Source organism: Buteo buteo, chromosome 2, assembly GCF_964188355.1.
Source record: "Buteo buteo chromosome 2, bButBut1.hap1.1, whole genome shotgun sequence".
NCBI lineage: Eukaryota > Metazoa > Chordata > Aves > Accipitriformes > Accipitridae > Buteo > Buteo buteo.
The window spans coordinates 19,906,007-19,920,869 of record NC_134172.1 but is presented as its reverse complement, the minus strand read 5'-3'; the positions used below and the strand labels follow the sequence as shown (position 1 = coordinate 19,920,869).

The 14,863-nt window shown below is 38.8% G+C and overlaps 1 protein-coding gene across 17 annotated transcripts in view; it reads left to right on the top strand.

Annotated features, from left to right (window-relative positions):
• Positions 1–14,863, top strand: part of KIAA1217 (KIAA1217 ortholog) — a 245,569-nt gene that overhangs the window by 164,834 nt on the left and 65,872 nt on the right. For 16 of the 17 annotated variants that reach the window (XR_012653117.1, XR_012653116.1, XM_075047573.1 and 13 more), the window contains one exon: positions 939–1,032. Coding sequence is in view for 14 of the 17 variants with exons in the window: in XM_075047573.1 (XP_074903674.1) it covers positions 939–1,032 (94 nt within the window). In the remaining 3 variants the exon portion in view is untranslated. Of the gene's footprint in view, positions 1–938; positions 1,033–6,487; positions 6,782–14,863 lie in introns of those variants that run through there. The other variant, XM_075047623.1, reaches the window with a different exon arrangement.

The window sequence follows — 14,863 nt, the reverse complement described above, 5'->3', positions numbered from 1 at the left end:
CACCTGGAGGAAAGGAATTCAGTCACATGCGTAAGTAAATTCTCTAGAGACCACTACTGGGAAATGAAAGGAATCGTAGCTTTGAAAGGACATAAGTGAGCGTAGATTGGAGGCTTTGCAACTGATTAAATGTGAACAAGAAATCAGCAGAACTCAGTGCAAGTGTCTAAGACATAAAATTATTGGAAGGTAGGTTTTGAAACAGAAAACTGCTGTCATCTAACTCTTTTGTAAATGTAGTAGTTGAAAAATGAACTAATCAATGACAAAGTGTTGGGTCCTAATTAAACAAAAATATTCTCTTAAGGCTTTCCATCTAAACCATTTCTGTGGTAGCTTTCATCAAAACTTTTGCATGTTTATTTGTTTTTGTAATTCATATTTTTTCCTGAAAAAAACCCTGTCTTTATTATAGATAAAGTTTAGAGGAAGGATTTATCTGCTACTGAATTTTGAGCTTTTGTGGATTTTTTTTCAGGTTTGTGAACAAACTGATAATTAGAATTGCCTCAAGAATAATTGCAGTTAGAAAGACTGCTTTTCTTTTGATATCCTTGCTTCTTAGAATAGCAAAAATTCACGTGGGCTGAGTACACAATAAAACATGTAAATATTAACTAAATCCTTTTGAGTGCCATGTAAATGTTGAAGCTCTATTGTCTTCAAAGTGTTTTCACTCTATGGCAGGATCTTGAAAGAGTCTTAACACTATCTAATTTTTATGGGTGTGGAGTTGTAGTGAAAGAATAATACTTCCCATGGGAAAGAGAATCAAAGTAGGCTTTTGTTTGTTTGTGTGTGTCTAAATTATGGCATTTAGGTTTTTCTTATAGGTCAGCTGCAGACCTACTATGTTTGTCTGTTACCTGAAACTTTCGGGCAACAAAATAAATAAAACTTCTTTCATCTGTTACCATTGCTGATTCTTTTGATTCCAGGAATATTCAAGACCGATCTTTCCTTAAAGTTTACAACAAAGATCCTGCACATGCATTTAATCACACTTCCAGAGCTGTAAATGGAGATATAAGGGTAAGTACTAGTGCTGCATTTATATTCCTCTTTCCTCCAGCTTTTATGTTAAATGTTTAAATTCTTAACTGTAGTATGTACACAACAATTCATAAAATTGAGGGTATATGTATGACACATATACAGAAGAGGGAATTGATAATGCTTACCATAAGGTTTCTTAACTGCTTTGCTTTTTCCAATTACTTGCCCTGACCATTAACAGGTTTTTTGTTCTTGTTTGCTAGCGTTAAAGCATGTGAATCAAAACATAGCCTTTAATTACTTATTTCGGGACACAGACAATGCTCAGAGTTTATACAACTCCTTATTTCATGTTTCCAAACCTTTTACAGTGAAGTATGACATGGTGTTAGTTCACTCCAGCAAGGCTTCAGCGCGGACTGCTTTGCAGTGGCTGAGCAGATGTACCTAGCTTGAAGTCTGCTGAAACACTTTGTAAATGGCCATTTCAAATAGGAAATTCTGATAAATACCTGTTGTGGTGTAAATGGTTTTGTCTTTTTCTAAAATTTTCTACCTGCACTGAACAACGACTAGGACATTTGCATTTTCAAGTGAACATTTTCTATCAGGAAACTATAGGGAAGGCATCTGAAACATAGTAGATTTCTTGCTGTGGCTGGCTCTATCTTTTGCTGGACTGTTACCTCCCACCTTGATGGCAGCTGTGTGGCACCTCTGCCACTGTGTCACCCACAGCTAATGTTGCAGGAGGAAGGGGTGGTGGTATTACACAGCCTCACCTCCTCCCCACCCATCCTAGGTCTGTCCCCAGGAAACGATACAACCACATGAGCTCACTGGAGCCAGAAGGGAATGCCCCTACTGTCCTACCTGCTTTGTGGCTTTTATGTGTGCTCCAAAGCTGATTCAACCGCATGGAAAATTTCCCGTGAAGTGATTTGCTTAATTGTACATTTGCTTCTTGGTTGCATTATCAATTCTGAGCATGTCTTACTGCTTTATTATTAATATTTCATGTAAGCAATTCTGCTGTTTCAACAGTTTAGGGCCTCATTATTTTAGAAAGATTGCAATAGTTTGTTTAGAGGCAGTATTCTCAACCACCTCTCATTTATGTGCTTCAGTTGTAAAATGGTCCTTTTGATAGGTCAGTTATCTAATTACTTGATTATTCACACTGCTGCACACACAACATGGGAGAGCAAATAGATGTGCTTCAAAGAGCTGATGTGATAGTTTTTAGTGTCTTCTTTAAGGTCCTGAAATTCTTCAATTCTAGTTATATTCCTGTAGCAGTAACTGGATGTAGCTGATACATCTCATTCGTATTTGAAGGCATGACATACTATCATTGTGCATTAAGAAATCAACTCATGTAACAATTTCACTGTGGCTTTATGAAGTTATGCTATACTGTTTTTATTCCATGTGCAGTGGATGCTGAATGTACCTACTGTGGCTTTATTTGTGCTCTAGACCTGTTTTCAGATATGGCTAACTACTGTGTTAGCTACATAGATTCAAAAGTAAAGATTACTTCTTTGGCCCTCTTCCAGGCATTTACTGTCTAACAGAGTTGTTTTGAACACAGGTGCTGCTTCTGTGCAAAAACTGTAATAATTTGTATTGCTTATTTAAAATACCATGTTGTACAACAGATATGCACACTTGACATCTCCTGATTAAGCCTGAGTTATCTCTCTTCGGCCGTAACTCGGAAATAATGGTGACAGAGCGATGACCTTTGCAGAAGTGGTGATTTCATGGTAGAATATTGTGTTTTGCTCTGTTGAAATGCCAAAGATGCCATTTCAAAATTCTGTGCATCCAACAAAACAGCTACTTTCTCATTTGGCTTTTCCTTTGCATTGGCAAATTTCTTGTCTTTCTGGTCTGAGAGGTGAAGTCAGAGCCAGGACAGGGGCTTTGTGGAGAAACATGCAAAAAGTCTTCCCTTTGATCTGTGTGAACTTCTGCACTTCAAAGTTATAAGCATAGAAACAAGCGACTTCTTGAGCTCCGGAAATAATGAAACCTATTTGTCTAAGGATGTGTGTCTTCTGGTTGGGTTCTTCCTTGTGCAGCAACACTCAGATCCTAACTGAGGCTTTTCCCAATGTGGAGGGTTGTGATAATGCTCTCTCCAGTGCTTATCCTCTGGAATCTAAAAAGCTGGAGTACACACTGCAACTTTTCCTCTATTCAGCAGAAGTACTGTAGGATCTTCTCGCAAATCTCTAATTTGGTAAAATTTGTAGAGACATAGTAGTCTAATGGTTTCTACCCTTTGGCTAAATCTGGTTTGAAATTTGCCTGCAGATTCACAGGTTATTAGGTCAGGGGAGACAACCACCAAAAAGCAGATGGATTATCTATCTCTCTTTCCTTAGCAAACCAGATTGAAGGCGTTGGAAGTGTGGGGGACTAAGCGAGAAACATGTACATTTTATGTACTGGTATTGCATGGTACTCAAAAGATTGTGGAAAAAACCTTTGCTTCTCATCCCTCCTTCTGTGTTTGTGCATCTTTGCATTGGGTAAATTGAAGTTCTTCAATTTCACATGATATATGAGTGCTAAATTCACTACAGTGGGAAGAGGGTAGTAACTCTTGTAAACACTGTGCTCTGCATCATGGTTAACTGTTTCAAAAAAACTACAGAAAAGCAGCTTATTGTCAGACTGGTTGAAAGAACAGTGTTTAGAATATCATGAATTAGCCATTGTAAGTACATTTTTCCATGGTGATACTGTGAGTGTGGTTGTATCTCCTGCCATATGTGAGTTAAGGCTTTGTTTTTTTGAGGTTTGGGAAAGTTTTGCCTTTACAGATTTTTCTACTGTTTGCTTTCTTGTCCCTTTGGAACCTTTATCCCTGGGTTTGATGATGTTCAGGCTTCTATTCATGTGATTTATAATCATTTCCATGTAACAGACCCAAAATAATCTCAGAAAATAATGTTAGCTGCCAGCTGGGACACCTGTTTTAACTACCAAACAGATGTGAGACCTGTATAAGAATTGGCAGTAACACTTGAAGTACTAAGTATTATCCATATGGACAAGAAGACTCAGAATGTGCGAGAGGAATGTGGGATGTGTGAGTTTCATATCTCGTATCAAACTGCTCAGCTTTCATGTCCATTAATTCTAATTTTCCTGGTCTTCTTTCTGTTTCATGCATTTTTCCGAATGGGTTGTGTTTGAGAAAAGGGATTTTGTTCGGGGTCTAAGCAAGCTCTAAAGGACAGTTTCTCTTGAAATCCTTCAGAGTGCCTTAGTTGCTTACTGATACTGTGCCATGGCCATTTACAACTTGAAGAGCTTGATTTGTTTGACAGGTCTGCCATGCTGAATGCTGTTCAAGCAAGAGGTAGCCACATAGTGCCATCTCACTGAATCTTTGTGTTTGTGTTCTTCCTTTTTTATAATTCCTTTCCCCAAATGTACACTAAAAATCTGTAGCAGCTGCTTTCTTTGGAAAAATGTATCTTCACATTGCTGCATTTCTTCAGTTATTCCTTTGCCTGATCTTGTAAAGTTTGTCAGCACTTTCTAGCTCTCTGTGCAACAATACTTTCTTCTGACAAAATACTGTCTCGTGTCCAAATGTTTAGATGATCTTTTTATTCTCTCTGGTACTGTTTTGAATTCCAGTGCAAATGCATGTACACAGCCATGCTGATCAGTGCTGTTAGAATTAACATTTGTGACTTGCATACATGCAAAGGGCAAAAGGCTTTCTCAGACTTACTAGGTATAGGGTCCAGGTTGCCTCTGTTCTCACATTCAGCGGTAGTGTATAGATAGAACGTCAGTAGATGACACTAAAGAACTGATGATGGATTTTCGTATGTTGCTGAATGAATTGAATTTCTTTGGAAGAGTCACAGCTCCTTTTATCCTGGGTTGTTGCTGTGAGCCCCTGGTGATTCCAAGTGGAAGTGATTCCCCCACTGAATGTGCACAGCGCATTTATTTTCTGTCCTCATTCCCTACACCCTCCTTTTATGGAGTGGTTAAAAGGGGAAGAATCCTAAATTATAATCTCCCCCTTCTGTCATTGCAACTTGTCTGTGTTTCTGGTGGCACAGTTGGATACTAATAATGTTGGTTTATGCAGTGGTTTGTTTTGGGCTTCATCTGTCCTCCAATTTTGAGAATCAGGAGGGAATTTTTACTTCGTAACAAACCAGTGGCTATTTTCCTTGGCAATCTTTCTCTTCCCAACCACCTGCCCTAAAGTCTGTGGGTTACACTTTGTTTTAAAATGTCCTAGACCCGCCATGTTTTTGCTTAATTCCCTGACTTGCTTAAGACTGTAGCAGGTCAATGCTTTATCCCAGACCTCTGCTGGGTGGGTGAGGCCAGAATATCCAAAGAATGCTTCTTGTGGCTGCTGTTGTATCGAGGTACGCTTTGAGGTGTTTGGGATTTTTTTTTAGAGACTCTTTCTCCAAAAGAACAATTTGGGCAAGCTGAGTCAGAGCTGAGCTGGGGAGCTGGGGGTACCTGGAAACTCCACATTTTCTGGGAGTTAGAATGGCACAAAGGTGATGATGTTCCTGGCAGCGATGGGGGTTTGGGCTGCCAAGGTGAGAGAGGATGAGTTAAGATGAGTTGTACAGTAAAACAAGACAGACATTTGATAAGTTGGGTAAACTGTTGTGCTGAGTAGCTTTTATTAATGAAATTGCACAACAGCAGCTTTTCATTTTTCCCCTGTAAGTGCCTGGCTAGCAGGTTGCTAACATTTTAACTCTCTAGAGTTAGATGCAATTTGTGAACTTAAAAAAAACCCTACAAGTGCTAAAACCCCTCAAACAACTCCGCAAGAATTTAAAGCATCCAAGGAGCCTGAAATTCAGTGCTGGTTTGCAGGAAATATAGATAATAAAAGCAGGATCATGCTTCTGTGTTCTTAAGGTACCTGTAAACATACATCCAGCTTCTTTGAGATGTTTAACTTCTTTTCATTGAATTGTTTGTGATCTTAACATCAATAAACATAAAAGCTGCAAATGCTGCCAAAATTACATTTGTTCATTGCATAATACAGCTGGAAAAAAAAAATCAAAAATGAAAAACAGCTCCTTGAACTATGTAGAGGTATTTAGAACAAAATTATTTGTTGGAAAAGAATTCAAGCAATAAATTGGGTGAGTGCATTTTAGTGCTAGGATGCCTATAGGACAGCATTTATATAAGTTGCCATGTGCTTGCCTTACTGATCCTATTACTATAAAACTTTGTTTTCTTTTGGGAAGAAAAAGAAAAAAGAAAAAGCAAACTCTTAATACCTCTATTATCTGATAGAGACCTTCCAAATGATACAAATCTCATCTTTCCTGCTGTTTTGCTGTCTGCTTTTTCTAATGCTCTTTTTGTCATTGAGAGGTTATGACAACATGAGCCATATTGTATTTATAAACATCACGTGTTTCCTTGATATGACTTGCAGTGTCTGCCAAACAGAACACATGGAAGAAACATTTCTCATTAGCTCAGCATTGGTTTTGGTTATACTGATTTCCGGGACAGGAAAAATGCCTTCCTTACTCAGATTTAACTTTCATACAGTAGAAAGAAAGCCTCTGAGTGTCCATGAAATCTCTTGAACAGAGACGCTGCAGCTCTTTTAGCCCACATACTTGGTCTGAGGAAAAGAGCAAAAGCAGTTTATTTTAAAGAGAAGATGTAATGGCATGTATTGCTGAAACTAATTCTGAATTAAAATACCTGCCAAAGTCGTCTAGAAACGGAACTCACGAGGAGATGTAAGGTAAGATGATGCTTATAAATAATGAAAGATATCTAATTCCTTTTCTTCTTTTTTTTTTCCCCAACTAAAAGATATTTTCAGATTAACTGGGAATTTAAATCAGAACAATGAAAACTGTTTCTTTTTCCTTAAGCCATATGAGAAAATAAATGTTTAATTGCTCTCTAAATCACCAAACTCTACTCTCAGATTTTATGTCTAGTTTCAAACCTACATATTAAACATAAAGAGTTATTTTCCAACTTGCCATTACAAATCTTGCTGAGATTTGAACAAAATATATAAAAGAAGTCTCTGATGTTCTGGATTTTTTTTTTTACTGATATGGATTTTACTACTTTTGCTTTGAATGGGTTGTCAGTAGTTGCCAATTATTTATGCAACTACAGAGCTGCAGACACGGAGAAGTAGCTGCATCAAATCAGACTGTGATGAAAGACTGTAAATGTACCTGTTCTCTTTCATTCATATGTCCTTTGATATACAATACCTACTACTTTATAAAGCCTAAGTTAGTGGGAAAGTGGATAGAATTTTAAGGAATTTTTTTTTTTTAATTGTAACTACACATAAACCAATACATAAATCTCAAATGTTATCTGGCAAAAAGTTGGTCTCTTTAAGTATACAGTTTCTGTGTTACAGTTGGATGGATACTGCATTGTGGCTTTTTTAATACGATGGCTATATATGCTTTGGTGTATTATATCTATTTCACAAACATTGTGTGTAAGGAATAGAACTGTGTAGATCCTATTATTATACCAATATTTTAAAAGATATCTTTTTTAAAAATTTTCAAATAATGAGGATGGATTTTAAGTTTGTATCAAGCTGGCCGTTGAAAGAAAGTGTCATGGTTTTGATATTAAACTGTTCAAGGAACATGAGCTTGCCGCACCCATGCAGTAATCTTCCAGTTAGTCTAAGAGGAGTGTCATATGGTAGATATCACAAACCAGTTACCTGGAAATTCCCAGAGAGTTTTGTCTGTGGAAACAGATCAACTTGCAACGACAATACAGTTGTTTTAGTGGAATTTTTAGGGGGAGAGTTCTTTATTTCCCAGTAACAGGCCTGTATTCAAGCTAGCCTGCCTTTCATGTTGAGGTTTGCTTAGAGCTTGCCCTGCAGCTGATGAAGTTACTTAATGACAGCATATGATCCATCTTGTGTGAAAGTCCCTTCAGCCCTTCATTAAAATTAGAAGTCTTATCTCTCACATAAGTCTGAGGTTCTCAGGCAAAGCTTTTGCTGCCTTCAGTGGGAGCTTGCCCTGAATAAAAACCTAAGTATTGGATTTGGGTCCAGTTTTATTGTCTACTAGTTTCTGGTTTTATTCTTACTCCACCTCTTTTTACATAATTTTCCTTGTTCTAATTCTTTAGATGTTTTACTTTTTTTTTTTTTTTTTTAAGTCTCTGCCCTTGCTTTTAGTAGAACAAGTTGCACTAATTTGGCTGTTTAGTTGAAATTCCTAAGTAGCTGGCAGAGTCAGATGTTGCCAGAGCTCCTTAAACACATTGACAGATGATTAAAATGCTCACAGCTGTGACTTTCCTTATTAGGAGGGGAGGTCCTCCTTCACCTTCTTTGTAAACCAGGTAGCTTATCTGAATTGCCAGAGTCCTGTAAGCCAAAGTCCAACCAAGCTTTATGGCTTCCAGTTTGGTTTCCGAATGAGCTGTTACTTGAACAGGGGTTAAAAGTTACTTTGTGGAGGTGGATGTTTTGGTACCATAGTCCCTAGAACCCAAGTAAAGTTAGAAGCAGTGTTTTTTCTTCTTCAAACCTACCATTCACTTGTCATTCAGGACCTTAGCTTTCCCAAAAAGTTTTTCACAAATCCAAAATGTGATACTTCATGATCATGATCCAAATCCTCTGCTCTCCACTGAGTCTTCACTTCAGTATATTACCTGCCTCTAGATAAGCCTAATGAATACTAAAGAGAATTAATTCTGTCCCTATCTTTCTTTTAACAAAGAGGAGTTAACCAGTACCTGGCGTCTAGAGAACACAGCTACATATCTGAGGACCTTGGTTCTTCTCCATATTGGATTGTACTTTTTCTAATAAGGGCTCTGGAAAACTAATCAGACTTCTGAAAATATGAGCAGTAAAAATATCTTTTCTTGGATACATGTTAAGATTTGGGGTTAAAAAAAGCCTCAGTTGGCAAAAGCAAGACAGTTGCAAATATCAGCAGGCAACAGGACTCCATGAGAAATGACGTGATGCTGAAATAATTTTTTGTGTGAATATATGCCTTCCTTACATCATTGCATATTAGAACTCCGTGTGACTAAGTGCAAAGACCGAGAAGGTGTGTTGGGTAAAGGGCTACTATAGATATCTTGAACTTAGGATAAACTAGGTTGTTTACTTCAGTCATGCTGACCAATTCATATCTTTTTTTTGATAGAAGGAAATAAAATGTAGGGCTCAAACAGTATAGGAAGAAATTTGTGAGCTAAGAAGACTCTTAATTGAGGCACTGATAGCACCTCTAATATTGCAAAAGATGTACTTACAACTGCAAATACTGCTGGGCCTTATAGCTATGAGGTGCCATGCAGCTTGGACACTTAGGTTGCAAAATCCAGTTGTATATAAGGCTTCCGTGACCATTTCTCCTGCTGATAGTGCTGACTTCAAAATGCAGCACAGCAACTTATTTCTTCTGATTTTCTATATCCTTATATTGCAAGAACAGCTGGCTACAGGTGTAAACTTGCTGCTCAGGTATTTTAACTATCAGCTGTGTTTTATAACATTTTTATATTATTTACGTCCTAAACTATTCCATATATCTGTAATAGAAATTGTATTTTGACTCAGTTCTTTGGTAATGCCAGATGAGACCAAGGGTTTCCTTTATGTTCATTTAATCATACCAACTTGTTCAGTTTTATTTGGCTTCAGTGCAGTGAGAAGAGATACAAATATGGAACGAAAATAAGAGCTGAGTCGTTAGTACAGCCAGTCAGAAAGCCATGCATTTATTTTGATTTATGAGTGCAGTTACTAACAGTATTTCTTTTTTTAAAGAGCAGAAATCTGATATACAGCATATTTAAACCAAATAAAAATGCTGATCTGTACCAGAACTGTACATGTTTGAAACTATTCCTTTTTTGGAAAAAAAAAAGGGATGACCCCATCAGTTCAGTGGTGCCCTGAGGAAGTGCTGAAATTGAGACTGGTCTGAAGGGTTTGGCTCCCTGCGTTGGTGGAGGCTGTCTATGTTATGTACATGATGTGCTCGATCTCTTCAAGTAGAGTGGGGAGAGGGGAGGAAATGCTTGCTGCATCTTCATGAATTACATGACTCCTGTTTGTTCTCAGAAAATTCTACCTAAAAAAGCAGCTGCGGAAAAGCAAAAGAAACAAACAGTTGGTTTGAATGCAGCACTAGTTATGAGGGGTGTCATAATGTTAACTTTAAAAAAAAAAATCAGTAACAGCTTTTATATGTTCAGTCCAAACAGTCTAGTAGCTTATGGGATGGGTGGGCCATGCTATACTGATGAGATAAACGTGGATATTGGCAAACCAATGATGTAATTATGTAAATCCAACCTTTTTAGGATTGAAATGTGTTATGTTTCAGTGTGTTTATATTTTTGTCATTTGTGATAACACCCTGAAAAATCTTGGCTGAAATGCCAAGAGGTTTCTTAGTGTACTCACCATGCTATTCTGTCTGGAAAGTACACTAAGGCAGCATAGGAGAATCAAGCATGAGAGATTTATTAACGTCTCTCTGCTTAATTGGATAATTTTAACATTTTTTTTTTAAACTCTCACATTCCATTTGTTTGTAGGAAATGAAATACACTTGTAAATATGCAGAAATGAGTGCCTGTTCACTGCTCTGGATGATTGTCTTGCCTATCAGGAATTAAGTAATGCAGACTGGTAGCAGGGAGATAGCTCAAACAATGAAATGTTGCTGGGGGAATAAACCTCCACACAGAGGCACTGTGATTTCAGTCAGGCCAATGCAAAATGTGCTACATCTCATGCATCATTTTGCTCAGATTGCCTAAAGTGTGGCTAGACTGGAAGCCCACACGGGACTGCTCTGGGTCAGGCTTTACATGGCCTTGTGCTCCCATCCCTTCCAAGCAGAGTTCACCCACTGTGTCACCAAAGTTGTTTCATTGACAGCTAATCTGTGACACTGTCAACTAGGGAATGTCAACAGGTTCAGTACAGGTGCAACCAGGCTAGTCCAAATATAAAGCCTGCTCCTCTACCTAGATTTAAGCTGATGCATGTTGTAAGCTCAACATTTTATGGCAAGAAGTGTAATATTGCTTTCCCCTTATCTTTCTGTTGGATTCTTGATTTACACCTGAAAAAAGGTGGTCTTAGTCTAGGAATGGGAAGGGCCATTGGACATTATGATGGCCAAAGAGCTCTTGATGTGCAAGTGTGCTTGGGGTCATAAGTCTGTGTGGTCAGGGGGTTGATAACATGATGGAATTGATATGGGAAAAAGTTTTCTGACAAGTAAGGGCTGCATGCACATATGACATGTCTCACCACTTGTCAGAGCTTGGTAGTGATTTCATCAAGCCAGAATTTCTCTTGTCCCCCACTAATGACCAGACCTGTACAAAAGGCAACAGCCACCTCAGCATTATCTCTCAGCCCTCAGTCCCACTGCATGTCAAGTCTCGGAGATGTTGCACTAAGGCCTGACTTGTAGAGAGATGTTATTTTCTGCAACGTCTGAAGGAGATGAAGCTGTTGTGAACCTTAACTACATCTTCACTGGGAATGGCTAAACTAAATGCTAGGTTTCAAAAGCCATTTGTAGCATTAAAGTGCATCTCAAATATCTTTGCTTTGAATATGAGAGTGGATTGCAAAGGCAAGTAGTTGTCATAGCTTCTTAGCCCATGTCCTCAAGCATTCACAGGTCACCCCAGCTGCCATTTACTTGAAGTGCTCTGCTCACTTCTTTCCTAAAAAACACCCTCATGTTCTGACCACCCCTGCCAAAACCCCCACAAAACCTCAGAATATTAACCCAAACTAAAGAAGTTTATGTTGGATGTATTTTCTTCTTTCTCTTCCCTCTTCTCCTTCCTTTCTTCCTCTCTCCCTCCCATGCCTGCTATGCTAGGCTACAGCGTTGCAATAAGAACTAATGCAAAATCTTCTAGCCTTGAAGAAAATTTGCATTAGTTCATGTTTTTCCACTCTCGTTCTGTTTTCTCATTCTTCCATTGAATTTTTTGTTGAATTTCCCTTCATATGCTACAGGCTCTTTAACTTCTCGTTTTCTCATCAGTTCCTCACCTCCTAGCTTAAGTTTCCTATTTTTGTTTCTTTGTTATTTATTATCCCTTTCTTGTTTCCCTATTTAGTTCTCAGCACTCCATCTCCAAAATTACCCTCTTTCATCTCTGGCCTCTTTCACAAACTCCTATTACTGTCCTTTACCCTGTTTCATTCCCTTTTTGTTTTGTCTTTTTTCCTCTTTCTTCTGTAGTTTAACGCTCCAAATTCCCTATTACCTTGCCATAGAATTCTTCTTTACCTACTCTATCTCTTCCCAGTGTCACAGAATCATAGAATCATTTAGGTTGGAAAAGACCTTTAAGATTGAGTCCAAGTCATGAGTTATATTAGTTAAATATTAGTTAAATGTTTGGATCATATGCCTCTTGCTAATTTTTATTAAAATTTCTGCATTACATATGGACTAAGCAGGAAAAACTTCATGCTACAAACTCAGTCCTCTACATTCAGGCTTTAAAAAGTTTAGGCATAAGTAAATGTGCTAATGGTTGGACAGAGGAAGAGGAGAATGAAAAGTGGAGGTGCTTCTATATTGGTCTGTTGGTAAAGAAATAATGTTTATTACCAGCTTGAGGCTAGAGAACCTTAATTCTCAGCTCAGTCATCAAACAGGAACCACAGGCCAGGTTGGATCCACCAAGGTGGATCACAGCAAAGTTCACTGCATGGACTCGTAAGCAGCAGCTGGAATGGAGCTGCCATTATCCCTTCTAGTTATAGTATCTCAGGCTTGACTTATAAAGAAAAAAAAAAAAGGAAAAAAATAGAAAGAAAAACAGAGCAGGGAGTGAGCTAAATGAAAAGACATATGGGCAGGCTCACTATAGAGAATTAGGAAAAAACTCTAATCCTTATAAGCTTAGGGTAGAAATTGCTGCCCATTGCAGTCAGTGGCGAGAGGTTGGGAACACCAAAGGGCAGCTTGTCCCACCGGGCTTTAGGGGGAATGAGCTGACTCTGGAGGGTGCCTGGCTGACTGTCTTTTAATGCAACATTAGGTGAGACAAATCCTCAATACAGAGCAACTAATAGTGCTGTCTTAACTTTTGAGAGGTGCTTAATGCCTATATGTCTGCGATACATACTGTGATACTTTCCTATAGCTAGGAAAATGTCTTTGTTTAAATCAGTACAGAAATGAGGGGGAAGCATGAGGTTTAAATTACAGGGTAGAGAGACAGACTGCAGACCTGACGTAATAGTTCAGTTTTGCAGAACCTTCTTCATGCGACTCCAGTGAGAGTTGGCTATATTTGCTCTAGTAAACTTAAAATAAATTTTTGAGAGCCTGGAAACTCTCCAGCACAGGATTTCCCACTTGTACTTGCTTGCCTTTAATTTTTTAAATCCCTAAAAATCTAGAATTCCTCATTATGTTGATCTGCCATCACCAAAGGATAGGCCAAAAATGTACTGCTGGTATGCAAAACATATATGTATGTATGTATGTATGTATGTATACATGATGTTAATATACATGTTACAATGAAGCATTGCTCTCTTGGAGCTCAGATGCTCACTTGTATGCTTGTTCAAAGGCCTCGTATACAGGTTGCTCCATACTGCAAACTCCAGCTGTTCTACAGAGCGTGCTTCTTTGACAGCAATAAAGCTGTAGAGCTGCCTGTCCCCTTTATAGTGGTTCATTCTAGCTAGTAGTTACGTGCTCTGTGGTGTGAGAGGGCTGTTTGTTTGTTTGTTTGCATTTTTTTTAAGAACTAGGGAGTTTGGAATAAGTATAAGAGAACTTTATGGCACTTGTGTCTACTCCAAAGCATATCTTTTCACTACGTGCCTTCAGAATCAGTAAACAGAGGGAGAAACAAACAATATGTATGTTTAGGAGATGATAGTGTAGTCTGTACATAATGTCAAATCCAGTATGTGTCAGGCAGCCAGAACTGTTCTGTTCCCTCCCTGTTTGTTTAGCTTGGCTTCCCAAATTCAAAGAGCTTCTGTAGGATTTTCAGTCTTCAGGGAAACACCATACACATCCTTGTAGGTATAAATATGGGCAGTGGGCTGGAGAGCTGGCGTGAGAAAGTTGAAGCCAATTTGAAAGAGTTAGTCAGGGTCATGGAGAGCAGTGTGGAGTGCAGGGTGGCACCAGCACAGCCTGGCTGAGTGCCGGGCTGTGTGTCACCTCGGTGCCTTTGTGAAGGACAGCAACTTGGGCGTCTGTGTTCTGCTCCCCTGTTTTTGCCATGGGGAAGCACCTGACACTGAGATCAGGATTGGATATGACCACTTTTTTCTTCCTCTCCTGAATGTTTGGAGGCAAAGCTAGGGGTCAGTCTTTCTCCTTTCATTGCAGAAAGTGGAAAACCACACTGAGAGGTTTCTGTCACAGTGCTTGCCTAAGTATAGGGAAGAAAGATGCTGATGGTGGTTCTCCAGCTGCCTTCAAGAGTCTTGTGTATGAGAGGCTGCGGATTTAGGAGATCCTGCGGACAACTCCATACACAGGTCTTTGTCCTCCTACACTGTTGGTTTCTTGGATCAGAATTAGAAGCTGGGTGGGCTATAGGACTGGTGAGGTGGCATGAGACCTCTCTTGGCAAAAAAAACACCCCTAAAAAACACAAACCCAACCCCCAAACCCAGGAGAAAATAGTGCTTCTTTTTGTAATACAGCTGTAAAAGCCATCATCAGCAAACTGTCTTTCCATTTGGATTCTGCTGGACTGAACTAACTTGTTGCATTTAAGCAAACCCCCATTGACTCCATCACCAGCTTTGCTCCAGAGGGCTGAGAATGAAAACAAG